Here is a 15,156-nt window from a genome sequence, read left to right on the forward strand (position 1 = left end):
GAGTTATCATGTGGGCAAGAGACGAGTATCTGAGAATCACTAACAGATAGGTTGTATTTAATGAGATGGAACTGGAAGAGACCATGTAGGGAAACAGGCCTAATGACTAAGCCCTAGCACTCTGATGTCTAGTATTCAGGAAGAAAGAGTGAGGTCTAGCAAATTGTGAAGGAGTAGCCTTTGAAGTGGAAGCATATCCTTATGTGTGTGGTGTCCTGGAAGTCAAGTAAATGCTTCAAGAGAAGAGGAAGGATCAACTGCCTCAAATGCTGACATGCTTGGTAAGATGAGGGCTGAACAGTGATGATTTGATTTGGCCATATGGAGGTCATTAGTGACCTTGACAAAAGCAGTTTCAGTGGAGTGGTTAGATATAAACTTCATTAGTGTGGTTCCAAGAAAGAGTGAGAAGTGAAGAAATGGGAGGGGACAAGTTTAGTTTGTTTCAGGAAATTTTGTTCCAAAGTGGACCAGAAAAGTAGAGTTATAATTGAAGGGAGAGGTGGTAATGTAAAGGAAGGTTGTGCGTTTTTAGGATTTTGTGTTGTTGGTTTTGTTTTCCTGATTATTTTAAAAATTTCTTGTTGATACATAATATTTGTACATATTTATGGCATGCATGTGATACTTTGATAGTTGCAAAGAATGTATAATTACCAGATAGATAGACAGATATTACAGCAAATATAATACAGCATTTTGTATGCTTATGGGAATACCCAGTAGAAAGGTAAAGAAAACTTGATGTGTGGAGTAGGGTGAGAATTTCTAGACCAATGTCTTTGGATAGTCTACAGAAAATGGGATGCAGTGCACAGGTGAAGGACTTAAATTTAGTTAGGAGCTTATTCATTGGAAAAGGAGGAAAAGCATGTCTGTAGGCACAAGAATAAATAGGTTGGTAGATTTGGTGTCAGATGTTGACATTGCCCATTTTTTTTTACTGAAATAAGAAATGAGGTCAGCAGAAAATGAAAGAAGGCTGGGGATTCAAGGTTTGAAGGAGGAAAAAGAGTAGGGGAGCAAATTGTCTAAATACATGATTTTGGGGCAGAGTTGAAAATGTATTTCAGATAATATACTGCTTGGTTGTGGGTTTTTCTTCATCTACATGCAATTGCTTGGGTGAAGGTGTAGGGTAAATGAAAGGTTGGAAGCAACCAGAGTCAACATTTTCCCAGGCAAATATGGTAGAGGGAAAGAACACATAGGAATGATTACGACCATGGAATCCAAGCTTTATAGGGAAAGATGTCACGATTTGATGAAGATTGTGCACAGTAAAAATGTGATAGGAATGGACTAGAGGTCTCATTGGATGGAATAATTATTGGAGAGGTGTATTTGTATGAGCGCACTGAAAAGGTAGGAGGTGGTGTCATAAAGTAGGATAATGTGAATTGTATTTTTTAAAGGTACAACAGGTATAACTGTAGATGGCTGAGGTAGGGCAGAGCATAAGCTTACTGGAGGTAAGGAGATAGAGGAACTGAACAGTATTAACACAGATAAAAAACTCGACTCTCTCCTTTTTCCCTCCTTTTCCCCTTCACCTCCTCCTCTCCTCTCCCTCCAGTCTGCGACTGTGGACAAAAAATTATTAAGCCTTCTGCCTGATGCAGAGAAAAATAAAGTCTCAGAAAAGATTATTCTCAAGTTTCCTTTGTTCAATTCAGGTATGTATATTTTTAAAAGTAATAAATTCTTAGGTTTTAAGGGACAAGTAACAATCACTCAATGGGTTAATTTTTTAAAAGTTATTAGAGCATATATCATATATTAATTACTTTTATATAATATTACAATCTATATTTCTAGTTTAAAAAAATATCTCCTCCATTAAATCTTATTCTTCACCATGGACCCTGATTATTATAGCATTTGTACAATTGCATTAGTGCTATGTAAAGAATGGACCGTTGTGTATAGTGTTCTAGCTAGTGCCCTACTCTACTGATACAACATAGATAGCTATGTAAGTGCTAATGTTTGTGGAAAGAAAATAATATTTTTGTAAAATTTAATCCAAGTAAGACATTGGTCATATGAAATAATCCAGTAGAATATGGTAAAGTACAAATGTAGACTTGTTTTGTATTTGTTCTCTTTTTAATAGAAACACATATTGAATTTTGCTGTCATTTAAAAAGAGGAAATGTTGAACATGGTGATGGTCCTGCTTATGAATATGTGAAATTCATTTTGAATGTAAAACATATTTGTAATGGTAAGCAATTCTGTTTATATTATCTATATGACATTCATGAGTTATGTAGCCCCTCATTACTAACATAAATGCTCTTCTGCTTGGCAGTTGCAAACTGTCTGATATCCCTATGACCACAGTTTCTGACTACTCACATGAATTATACTTTACAAAGTTAACAGTGAAATATACAAGGTGGGGATCATACCAAATCATGATACACTGAGTTAAGGATGGCTCTTTCTTTTTATAAAACAAAGAAATGATTGTAAAAATATGACAAAAGACATTTAATGCATATCCAAGCTGAAAATAAAGAGGACTCTATCTGTACCAGAAAGCAAAGTTCAAAGCAGTATAAAAATGGTAAGAAGAAGCTGATTTTGTGATGGCCTCGGTGGATTTTAAGTCATGCATAGGCTCCATTGGCTGGGGTCTGGAATTCTAACACCCAGTCAAGCACCAGTATATAAAACCTAGAGATCAATAAAGTTCAATAAAGTTCTGGTCATTGGCCTAGAGGAATAATAAGTAGGTTTATCATCTCTCTGGGAATTTGAATGGACTAAAATGTGCCATTTGCAGGAAACAAAAACCAAAATTTTTGTTGTGTGTGGACATAGGGTCCATTTTATAAATTTTGAGGTTTCAGAACCTGCAAGCTGAGAAATTAACATAAATTAGGTAACATTAACTGGTTTGGAGCCATTAAAACATCCGGGACTTGAATCAGAGGTAAATAACCCAAATAGCTAACAAATATATGAAAAGATACTCAAACTCACTAATAAGCCAAGAACGAAACATTTAAAAACCAGTGACATTAGCACTCTACACCCATCAGAATGGGAAAAATTAGAAGTGTGAATAATACCAAATATTGGTGAAGATGTGAAAAATGAATAAATAAGTTAAGTCATGCAAAAGCTGGCTGATACATTTGTCACGATTCTTGGAAATCAATGGTCACACCTTTTGAAAAAAATCTTACTTGACTATATATGCAAGATTACACATACTCTCCCTCTTTCTCTCTCTCTCTCTTTTTCTTTTTTTGGGACGGAGTTTCGCTGTTGTTACCCAGACTGGAGTGCAATGGCACGATCTCGGCTCACCGTAACCTCCGCCTCCTGGGTTCAAGCAATTCTCCTGCCTCAGCCTCCCGAGTAGCTGGGACTACAGGCATGCACCACCATGCCCAGCTAATTTTTGTATTTTTAGTAGAGATGGGGTTTCACCTTGTTGACCAGGATGGTCTCGATCTCTTGACCTCGTGATCCACCTGCCTTGGCCTCCCAAAGTGCTGGGATTATAGGCGTCAGCTACTGCGCCCGGCCGCTCTCTCTCTCTTTCTACCCATGTGATCTATATAAAAGAGAGGAGCCACATTTCTTTTGGAGACTAAAATGTCCATTCACAGGGTAATAACAAAAGACTGAAAACTAACCTGAAGTCTCAACATTTGATTTTCAGTAATGACTTCTTTATGTTTAGGTGGGGAGGATGGCTGAAAAGGAAAGAAGACAGGAAAAATCCCATGCCTCAGAATCCTGAAAATAGTCAATGGGTTAGCAAACAGTACATGGACGTGGCAGGTGTTTGTCTTCTTAACTGACCCACCTTTCTGTTGTCACATGTGTGTCTATCTTCCTTAGAGTCTGCTGTGTTCTTTAGTAGTTTCTGTTCCAGCCGCCGCTATGCTGCCTTGTCTGCTAAACATATTACTTGGGAGGATCAGTTTTATCTTATGGGAATTGTTTGTGTTCTCAGGACTCAGCTCCTGAAGGTGAGTACACTGTGTTTGTGCTTTCCCATTGTGGCAATGGGGGCTTTCTTTGAAGGGTCATTTCTCTTTTCACCTCTCAGCAACTGGACAACCTTGCTAAATTACTCTGTGTGCAGAGGGTCGTGCTAGGATATGTTAATAAGGAAAATCAGTGCCTATGTTTCAGAAGGTGAACATCTCAGTGAAAATTTAGACACAGTTGAACGAGATACACAATCATTTACAAGGATTCTTGATATAATACAAAATATTATAAAATGTAGGTGCTGGGGACTGGGACACATTAAGAGAAATGAGCATTTTGGCAGGTAGATAAAGGAAGGCTTCTGATGCCAGGTGAGTTTTGAGGTAGCTCCACCACAGCCCCATTGGGTAGCTGATTGTAAAGGCTTTTGCTCACTTTGTGTTCTGTAACATGGCATTCACAAATTCTAGCTCTAAAAAGAATTCACTTTGGAATTCATCTGATAGATTTAGCTTCCAGTAATTTATCCATTCAGTAACATATTTAGTAAGCACCTACTGTGTTCCAGGTACTGTGCTAGGTGCCAGGGAGATATTAGGGGAAATAGGCAATAGCTAAGTAATATTGGAAAGTGCCATGGAGGATGACAGAATAGTGTGCTAGTGACTGGTAGTGGTGGGGAGTTCAGAGAGAGTGGTCAGGAAAGGTCTTTTTCGGATAATTTGTCTTTTGAGTGGAGACCCCTTGGGATGCTAAGAAAGGAGATAACACAGATAGAGGGTTCAACATTTGTAAAAGACCTGAGGTAGTAACTGGCTTAGAGAGTTCCCAGGAACAAAGTAAGTTATGTGAGCAGAATAAGGGGAAAGAGGGAAGGAGCAGCAGAAAATAAGCTCCAAGAGGTAGACAGGGGACATATGATGTAGAACTTTGAGATCCATGATAATCAGTTTGGGTTTTATTCCAAGTGCGTTGGAAAGCAGGAAGGTGACATGATCTGATTTTCTTCTCTTATTTTTCTTTTGAGACGGAGTCTTGCTCTGTTGCCCAGACTAGAGTGCAGTGGCATGATCTTGCCTCTGCCTCCTGGGTTAAAGTGATTCTTCCGCCTCAGCCTCCCCAGTAGCTGGGATTATAGGCACCCACTACCGCATGCAGCTAATTTTTGTATTTTTAGTAGAGACGAGATTTCACCATGTTGGCCAGGCTGGTCTTGAACTCCTGACCTCGTGATCCACCCACCTCAGCCTCCCAAAGTGGATTACAGGGGTGAGCTACCATGCCCAGACCTGATTTTCTTTTTTAAAGGTCAGGCTGAATACTTGGTGGGAAATGGAGTATAGAGAAACAAGAATGGTGGAAGGAAGAGGACCTGAGTGAAAGATGATAGGGGCTTGGACTATGATTGTAGTAATGTAGATAAAAGTATGCTGATTTGGGGTATATTATGGAGACAAAGCCCTTGCTGATGAGTTAGAAGTGTCTGGTAGAAGGGAGAGAAACATCTCATGGAGGACTCTTAGCTTTTTGGCTTGTGGAACTCAGCAAATGGAGGTGGCATTAACAGATTTGAACAAGATTGGGACAATGTGGATCAGGCAGTGTGGGAGGTTAAAATCAAGAGCACTGTTTGGGCCATGTTAATATTGTGTTAACATTACAACATAAAACCTTGGCCAAGTCACATCCTTTAGCCTCAGTTTCTTTTTCTATAAACGGCACCCATAGTACCTCCTATTAGGGCTGTAAGGAATAAATAAGATGGTTTCTCATATATGGTGAGCACTCAGTATAAATGTGAGCTATTACAGTTGTCATGATCACTGTTATTACTGTCATTATTGCTGCCAGTTATCCAGAGAAGGCAACCTACTTGCTTTACTTTTCATCTCTGGTTTAAAATGTGGGCTCTCCAGATCACATTTTAGAAACTATGGAGGGCGCCTTTACATTCAATTTTAGAGCAATTCATATCATAATTTCTTCAAATTTAAGATGGTAAGAAAAGCAGTGTAGAAGAAAGACAGTTGAGAGAAGTTGTCTAATTGGATTGCCTCATTCATTTTTCCTTCCTTGTAGCCCTCTTGGATTTGACTGTCATGTCTGCCATGAGAATACAGACATCCCATTTTGGAAGTCATCCCCAATACCTACCTCCTTGTCTGAGAAAGAGAAAATATCTGATTTGGTCCAATACCCTGGTTACCCTTACAGCACAAGGAACTCTATTTGTGATCTAGTCCAGTTTATCTCTAGGTTGATAGGATGTTTGTTGCATATTAGTGGACACTTTGGAGAAAAAATCTTGTGTGAACAGAGGGCTTTGGAAGGAAGATTTTTTTCATAGTGTGACTGTGTAGTACAGTAGAACAGTGATGAATTACAGTTCAAACTTTGAAATTCTGCTTCTGGATCTACTAGCTGTATTTCTTGGGTCAATTTTTTTACCTCCATAATTATCAGTTTTCAAATCTGTAAAACTCCAGTGCATTTCTCACATTGACATGCAGATTATTTGTAATATTGGACATGAGCATGCCTCCAAAATTAATATATGCTATGCATTTTTACTAATACGTATGTTAAGTATCTAAATATTTGAATTTTTCTGCAGAGACTTTACACTCGAAGCAAAGTCACTGACAAATTTATACTTACGCAAGAATCAGATGAGGAATCTTTTGTGAAAGATCTCAGGTGAGCAGTAGTGTTGATACAGGTAGCTAAAATCTAGAATACAATTTTACTAAATGAAACTAAAACAAGAGAAATGATACCTACAGATACTTTTTTCCCATCAAAATGAAAATAAAAAGAAAAAAGAAACAAATGGGCCAGCGATGGTGGCTCATGCCTGTAGTCCCAGAACTTTGGGAGGCTGAGGCAGGAGGAACCCTTGAGCCCAGGAGTTTGAGACCAGCTTCAGCAACATAGTGAGACCCGTTTCTACAAAATAATAATAATAATAATTTTTAAAAAATAGCCAAGCATGGTGGCATGTGCCTGTCGTCCTAGCTACTTGGGAGACTGATGTGGGAGGATCACTTGAGCCCGGGAGATCAAGTCTATAATGAGCAACGATCATGCCACTGCACTCAAGCCTGGGCAATAGAGTGAGACCCTGTCTCTTAATAAATACATAAATAGGTGAAACCAGAATGGCAGTCTACTAGTCTGAACTTCCTTTCTCAGCTAATATAATTCACATGTTTTTCCAACATAATATAGATACAGATGATTGGCTTTTTTTTTAAAAAAGCATTAAAGCAACAAATACAGAAAACTTATCTGACTCAGACATGTAATGACTTTCAAATTAAGGTAATGCATCTTAATATACTTGTTTATTATTTTTTCTTGAAAATAAAGGTAATGTTTAGACACTTTTAAATGGTAGAAGAGCAAGTATGCATTGTGGTAACTACTAATTATATAGGCATCCCTCTTTTGTGAATCTAGTATGTTCTGTAAAATTTGTTTGCTGACACATTTTCAGAGAATAGAAGCCAATATTCCACTATTTTGTGTGAGAAAAGTAAAAATATATTCTTAACCATCAGGAAAATGCTGATTAATTTGCCAAATACCACTAAAACCCCTTTATAAACTTATTTAACAGCCCACAAAGGATTTCTGTAAAATGTAAATTATTTATAATAGTATATAGTTATTCACCATTTGATAAACTCATTGGTACGTACATTTGTATGAAGTAAGCCACAATACAATACACTATTGTCTGGTGTTAAATATATTAAAGGTGTGCACTGTAGGTCAGTAATACTTAGTAAAATAAAATAAGAAAACAAGGGAACTTTGCAAGAGGTTTCTTGGGATCAAAGGCACGCTTGTATGAGTTTTGGTGGTGAGAAAAGTGAGCTGGAAGCTGAGGTCACTGTTATTATTTGGGAGCAGGAGGAGGTAAGGAAGCCAGAGTTGGTGAAGGAATGAGTTAAACAGGAAACATCTGAGGCTCATCTGGATTTAGGAGAAGGCAGGGAGAATCTTCCCTTCCCATCAGAAGAGTACAGAGGTGATTGGCTGTCAACCATTGTCTGGTGCCACACACAGAACAATGGGATGAGAAACAGAACTCATGGTGGCTAGCTATTTGCATCCTTTTCGCATGATTAAAAACTTGCTAACATAGAGCTGCATTTGTGTTAATAAGTGTGTGTTGAATATGACAACGTGACATGTCTGCTCATGCCATAATCACATTTGTTTGTACTAGCATGCTTCTTTTGTGGAATCTAATTTTTTTATGAATCTTCAGTATTTTATTTTTGGTTTCTAGGAGTGGGGAGCACATGCATGACCAAGCTTAAGACTTCTAGCCGGTCAACCCTCTGAATGTGCTTCATCGCTCCCTGCTTTTCTTGTAGTACATGGACTTCAATAGGTCTGTTAGTCCTGCCCATTTCCTTTATTAGTTTCTCTACTTTCTTAGAAGAAATTTGGAGAGTAAGATAGCTGCAAGACAACATGTTTAAACAACATGAACTCGAGACACTATGCCGTAAGGAGAATGACTGAGACACAGTAACAGCACACTGGCATGCTCTTGTCTAGGCATGCATGACTTAAACATATTCTTGCATGTGCCCTAAAACAGATTTATTTAGCAGGTTTGGGTAATGAATTTTGTTTAAAAATTAGCATATCAGCATAGCAAATATTCAGATAGTGAGAGTTCAGAGAACAAAGATACCTGTATTTTTATTTAAAGGTAGAGTTGAATTGGATGAAAAATATTGCGATGCAGCAAGGAGCCAGCTACCACATCTACGCCATGATCTTCATAACATATATAAAAGTGTTTTCTGAAGGCTTAAAATTATATCTTTTCTAATATTGTAAGAAATTAAGACTCAAATGTAGGTGAATGTACACTCTTTCCCCTAAAGTTCAAAAGTAGACAATGGATTTTTTATCATGTAGGAAGTAAGGTAGAAGAGTGACACTTAAGGAAAAAAGCGGATGCATTTAATGAAGAAGAATCTGATTAACTCCAGACTACTCGTCCCTCTCATATCGCTCCCTCCTCCAACTCCATGGTCACTACTCTGGCCCCAATCTCTTCAGCTCTCACGTGATAGATTGTTGGTGGACCTGGCTGACCCACTAACCTGAGCTCTGTAAGGCAGGACCTGTCACCCTCATCCCTGTCCAGTACAGAGCCTGATAATAAGTAGACAGAAGTGACATCTGCTTATTAACTGATTGATTATTTGATCTAATCAAATTAGTAATACATTCCAGGCCATGAGATCTCTCAAACATTGTGCAGTATTGTTAGAAAGCAGTGCAAACCAGTACCCTATTGTTTGATTTTTTTCATAGATTTGTCCCTTGTCCCCATGATATTTTAAATTAAAAAGAAGAGATCGCATCATATCAGGGTTGTAATTTTTAGTTACTAATAGTCTGGGTCCCATTTTACCCCCTGGGAGATGGTTAGAAAACCAGTCATTAGGTCATAGGGACCTACAGCTCCAAAATGTTTTCCTTATCTTGGTAATTCCATTATTTTAAGATTAGGAAGCATCTTGCTAAGAGGCTTGAAAGTTTTGTCTATGCTTATGAAGGAAACACAAAGATGGGAATTTGAAGTGTTTATAATAAAGGGTGTATTTCCACATAGAATGTCCTGTTTGTGCATGTTTAACATTTGAGGCTTAAAAATATTTCATTCCAGGAGAAGGACTGAATAGCAGGGATATTTTTTTTTTTACTGAGGCTACAGGTATATTGGAGTAGAAAAGCTTGCTTTCCTGGACCATTGAAGGTAGAAAGAAGTAAGGGATTTATGAGTCAGTGAGGGGCAAGCAAAGTAGTGAATACTGAGTAGCCCTCTGCTGTCTTGCTACTGCTAGAGTTAGAAGTAAGCAACTAAATTACTCTTTGGATGTTCCCAGTTGTATGTAGTGGTAAGGCCCGAATTCCTATCATAGCATCATCTTTTAACACAGTGCATTTTGTACTTTATACTTCATGATGTTATTTTATGTTTATTAATTTAGTTATTTTCTACATATCTACGAGGTAGATTTTAGACTCATTGTACAGGTGACAAAGTACACTCGCAGAGGATGTATAATTCGCCCAAACTCACACAGCTGGTTAGGCAGTAGAGCTGTATTTAGGACTTAAATTACCCTGGGCTCCATTCCGTGAGGACACCAGTTTCAGGAGCTGTGGCCAGTACATGATTCAAGGGAGAAAACTCAAGGCGTCTTTGGGAAGTACATGACCAGGGATGTTACAAAGAGAAAACATGTTCGTTTTAATTTCACCTTAGACTTAGAGGGAGGAGACTATACCAATTAGTTGGCCCTAATACTTTTTACAAAGATGGCACTTTTTCACCCAAGCGTAAAGTAGAGAACACTGGAAAATCAAATGGCAAGTATTTCCCAGGTTCCAGTAGCTCTTACCTGTGCTTGCAAAGTCCTTAGAAACTCTGCTACAGGACTGGAATTGGTCCCTGAGGAGACTCCATCTGTCAGCAGCTCCACCAAAAAGAATGTTCCTGCCTAATTCCTCTTTCAGTGAAGACACACCTTTTACAAAGGTGTGGGGAAAATTTTGCAAAGATGTACAATGGTCCTAATTAGTGAGTTTTTCCAAATTGTATCACTTAATTTTCAAAAAGGAGGAGGAAGATCAAAGAATATTTGCCAGTTGTAGTTACAAGAAAAGAACACCTAATTCTACAAAGAAAAGTACCACTGTCTCATTATGTAAAATCTTAAAACGTTAGTCTTAAATTGAGCCCTTCATGTTTCTTCTCTTTCTTCATTTTAAATCTTTTGGAAAAAGAAAGTTGTGCTTGTATCTGTTCCTAACCAAAGGCCAGCAGTGGATATGGCTGTAACCCCTCTGTTACATGTTATATCCCATATCCTGAGCCTAAATTCATTATTTATATGAACAAACTAGTTAGAGATGAAATATTCCCTAATGGGTTTTCTTTAAATTGTGAGTTTTGTTTGTTTTTTAGACAAGTCTTGCTCTGTCGTCTAGGCTGGAGGGAGTGCATTGGCATGATAGCATGATCACAACTCACTGCAGCCTTGACCTCCCTGGCTCAAGCAATCCTCCCAGTTCACTTCAGCCTCCTGAATAGCTGCGACCACTGGCATGCACGAACACACCTGACTCATTTTTATTTTTTGTAGAGATGGGATCTCACTGTGTTGTCCTGGCTGGTCTCAAACTCCTGGGCTTAGTGATCCTGTGATCCTCCCAGCATGGCCTCCCTAAGTGCCTGTGACTTTTATATTCTACCTCAATTATTTGCCATTTATATTGACGTATGGAGAGGCATGAAATATACATTCACTGAAGAATTTGGAAAATACCTTTATTTATATTATTGATATTTAAGTCGGTGGACTTGAAAACATATTTGCTTCACAATGTATTATTATCAAAGTCAGGGTTTTGTCCAGTAAAACTTACTGCATCTTTTAATACAGCACTGTCCAGTAGAACTTTCTGTGATGATTGCTGTGGTCTATAATCTGCTTCATCCAACACAGTAGCCACTAGCCAGAGAGCACTTGAAATGTGTTCACTGTGACTGAAAAACTAAATTTTAAATTGCATTTAATTTAAATTAACTTAAATTTGAATTTAGCAACATGTGGCTGGTGACTGCCATATTGGACAATGTAGCAAGCAATACATTCACATGTTGTTTATGTCAGCTATAAAGTTACTCAGTATTTAGAAGCCAAAACAAAGGTATTAGACTGCTTTTAAGGAACAGATAGAAGTCCCAACTTGTCCATTAAAATAATGTTGTCAATCCAAGCAGACTTGGGATGAAAGATATGAAAACATTTTGATTGAATTGACTGCTAAGTTTTATTTGTTTTTTCCTTTATTTAGAAAATATCCATTAAGCCCATAGTAATTGTTCTGCATTGTGTGAAGTGCCTGGGGTACAAGAAGTTTAAAGCATGTTCATTGCCTTGAAGAAATTCACTAGGTAGACAAGGTAGACAGAAAGTAGTAAGAAACACTCGCATAAGGCAGAAGAGAGTTGAGAAAGAGGAAATAATCTAAGATGACTTGCAGATTTCAGTCTTGAGTGACTAGGTGGAGGGTGGCACTATTCACCAGGTAGGAGACACTGGAGGGGGAACAGGAGTCTACACCATGTTGAATTGAGGTTAGATATCCACATGCATGTGCTGAAGGCAGTTGGATATGTGTGTCTACAGCTTGGAAAGAGGTCATGAGGTAGAGCTGTGGGAGTCACCTGTAGTTGAAGCCAAGGGGTACGATATGGTCTGCAAGGCAGATAATATAAAGAAATAACAGAACTCCAAGAACAGCCCTGAAGAGGTACCAGCATTTATAATGTGAGAAAACATTCTATTAGACTAAATTGGCTTATAAATTTAATCAGAGATTGAAAAATTATTTTAAAAATATATAATAATATAGGAATTTTATTTTAAAATAGTATGTGGGCAAATTTACAAGTGACTCCACTTGTTTGTTTCATGACACTGAAAATCAAATCAGTAAGAAACATTTTATATATTTTATATTTAATTTTTAATTAAATTATTCATTGATAGTAACAATATAAAATATTTAATTAAATATTTAACATATATTTAATTTATATATATTTTATATATTTTAAACATTCCATATTTAATATTTTAGAGTCCAATTATACACACAAATGACTGAGTTAACTCATTAACTAGGTGTTTTATGCTGTGTAAATCAATACTTCCTAAATATTACACATTTCAGATATCCAAAATGAATTTTTTCAAGCTCTTAATATTTTACTGTTTGATATAAATTTTGTGAATAAATTGATTTTGTCTGGGTCCTGTGAAATATAGAATAGAAAAATTTCTCTCCATTGGATCAGAATTCACTTTTTGAAACCATGTGGAATAACCCAGTTTTTCTCTTAATTGTGTGTCTTCTGAATATTCTTGGAAAGTTTCATAGATATCATTTGCTACTGTCTTGCTGCTCTGAGGTCTTGTTCATTTTTATAATATTTATTATCAGACTTTAATTTCTCATTTTGTGGAGTAATAGGGGTTTTTCAAAAGAAAAACTTGTGAAAAAAATACATTTCAATAACGATCTCAGCTATGAAATTTTTAAGGCTTGAAACACTATTGTCAATATTAAAAATAAGATCATCATTCATTCATATTTCTTCCTCCCATACTTAATTGGTGAAAAGTAAGCTAGTATTTAGACTCTAGTGTGCCATGAAGCTGCATCTCACCTTGGGCATCGAAATTCTAATTTTGATAGAAATGAATTGTTAATGAACCCCGAGAATTGAGAGTTTCTGTAATTACAGAAAACAAAATTAAATTGGGCCTAAAGGCATTTTTTGGTAATTGCAGTTGGTTTAAAAATTGAGAAAGAATAGTCACTCACACACCTTGGCTTTTAAAAAAATCTTGCTTTGCTCCCCACTTTTAAAAAGAGGCATTGTAGGGGGGAAATAGGGGAGGGACAGCGGGGGGTAGGGAGTTGGGGAGAGATAGCATGGGGAGAAATGCCAGATGTAAGTGATGGGGAGGAAGGCAGCACATCACACTGCCATGTGTGTACCTATGCAACAATCTTGCATGTTCTTCACATGTACACCAAAACCTAAAATGCAAAAAAAAAAAAAAAAAAAAAAAAGAGGCATTGAGACCTGCAGCAAACTTCATTCTAATGAGGGTCCAGATGATTTTTTTTTTGTAGATGTGAAGAACAACTTTGTGGGAAAAATGATGCCTCAAAGATTGATAATGTTCTGTAATAGGGAAAATAAAATAAAGTTTTTATTTGAACCTTTTTATTGTATGATAGAAAATTTTGATTTAAATGGCAAGTGAGATATGCTTACCATCTCTCTTTTTACCTATTTATAGTGGATCTCAAGATGAAGGAGGACATACTAGCATGGAAGTTGTTTGTGCTGAACCTGCTGCTGCTGCTGCTGCTGCTGCTACCTTAGATGTATGTACATTGAGGGCCATAGACTAAAATCTTGGCCCTTTATCCATGTGATGTTGATTATTTAGTCAATATGTGTTGCCAAGAAGTATGTCATAAGGATGTGACACCTGAGCAGTGTTTCACAGTTCCCATCTTGCAGACATTTCTTATTAGGAGCCAGTAACTTCCGCATATGGAATGGTCTGTGTAGTAGCTTGAAAAAGAATTAAGCTAAGCTCCATCCCAGATGTTGTTCAGGGTCTTTTTGTCTTGTGAGTACATTTCATAATGAAAGTTTACTGACCTGCCTGGTGTAGAAGGGCATGTCAGTAGACCCATCAGACTATATCATACCATCAAGGGGAGAACCCAGTGCCTAATTAGCCTAGGTTGTCCCCGTCTGTTCTCTCAGACAATCCATGTATCATCCATTTTTTCATTAATCAGATATTACTAGAAAGAACCCTTAGGGTATATACATTAATAGAAATCTAAAACCTGGGTCTACCCTCAGTGATCTGATGAACCTCTAGACTGGGAAATAAAATCAAACTACAAGAAGAACAGAGGTATACCAGAAGGCATTTCCCAGGTTAAAAAGTGACAGGGTGGTTCTTCACCTTACCTGCCACTCCATGCGTTCATGTACTACAACTGGTAGGCTGGATCACCACAGTGGTATCAGTGCTACAGAGAGAAAACATGGTTGAGACATGAGAAGACAAGGGTTTGATTCCTGATTCTGTCACTTCCCAGTTATGTGGCCTGGAGAGTTATTTTATCTCTGACAGCCTCAGTTTCCTCATCTGTAAAATGGAAGTCATAATAATCATCTCTGCTAGACTACATCATAGGGATATAATAATGCTCAAAGGAATCTTAGGATATTTTTTGTACTCCTGTAATAGAATGAAACCTCTGTGAGAGGAGAGACCATTGGCCGTCTTATTGGTCAGCATATCCCCAGTATTTTGAACAAGGCTTATTACACATACTAGGCACTCATAAATATTAGATGCGCAAATGAGTTCTCTGTTAAAGCACTCTGTTATTTTTATATAACTCTTCAAATGTTTGGTAAAGGGATTTCAAGAGCAGTACAGACAGGCTGCATGCATAGACTCTAACTTTGGTTTTCAGACCTCCATGTGTTTTGCCTCAATGGATTTGTACTGGGATCAGTGCAGACAGCAGAGTTTTCAGTATTTAAGTTCT

General features: G+C 37.5%; 1 protein-coding gene across 3 annotated transcripts in view; it reads left to right on the top strand.

Annotated features, from left to right (window-relative positions):
- PASD1 (PAS domain containing repressor 1) overlaps nucleotides 1-15,156 on the top strand; it is an 85,769-nt gene that overhangs the window by 45,939 nt on the left and 24,674 nt on the right. For all 3 annotated transcript variants that reach the window (XM_035288735.3, XM_035288736.3, XM_035288737.3), the window contains exons 5-9: nucleotides 1,577-1,676; nucleotides 2,117-2,227; nucleotides 3,862-3,992; nucleotides 6,572-6,654; nucleotides 13,875-13,962. In XM_035288735.3, coding sequence (XP_035144626.1) covers nucleotides 1,577-1,676; nucleotides 2,117-2,227; nucleotides 3,862-3,992; nucleotides 6,572-6,654; nucleotides 13,875-13,962 — 513 coding nt within the window. The remainder of the gene's footprint in view (nucleotides 1-1,576; nucleotides 1,677-2,116; nucleotides 2,228-3,861; nucleotides 3,993-6,571; nucleotides 6,655-13,874; nucleotides 13,963-15,156) is intronic.

The sequence above is a fragment of the Callithrix jacchus genome, chromosome X, assembly GCF_049354715.1.
Source record: "Callithrix jacchus isolate 240 chromosome X, calJac240_pri, whole genome shotgun sequence".
In the NCBI taxonomy this organism is placed as follows: Eukaryota; Metazoa; Chordata; class Mammalia; order Primates; family Cebidae; genus Callithrix; species Callithrix jacchus.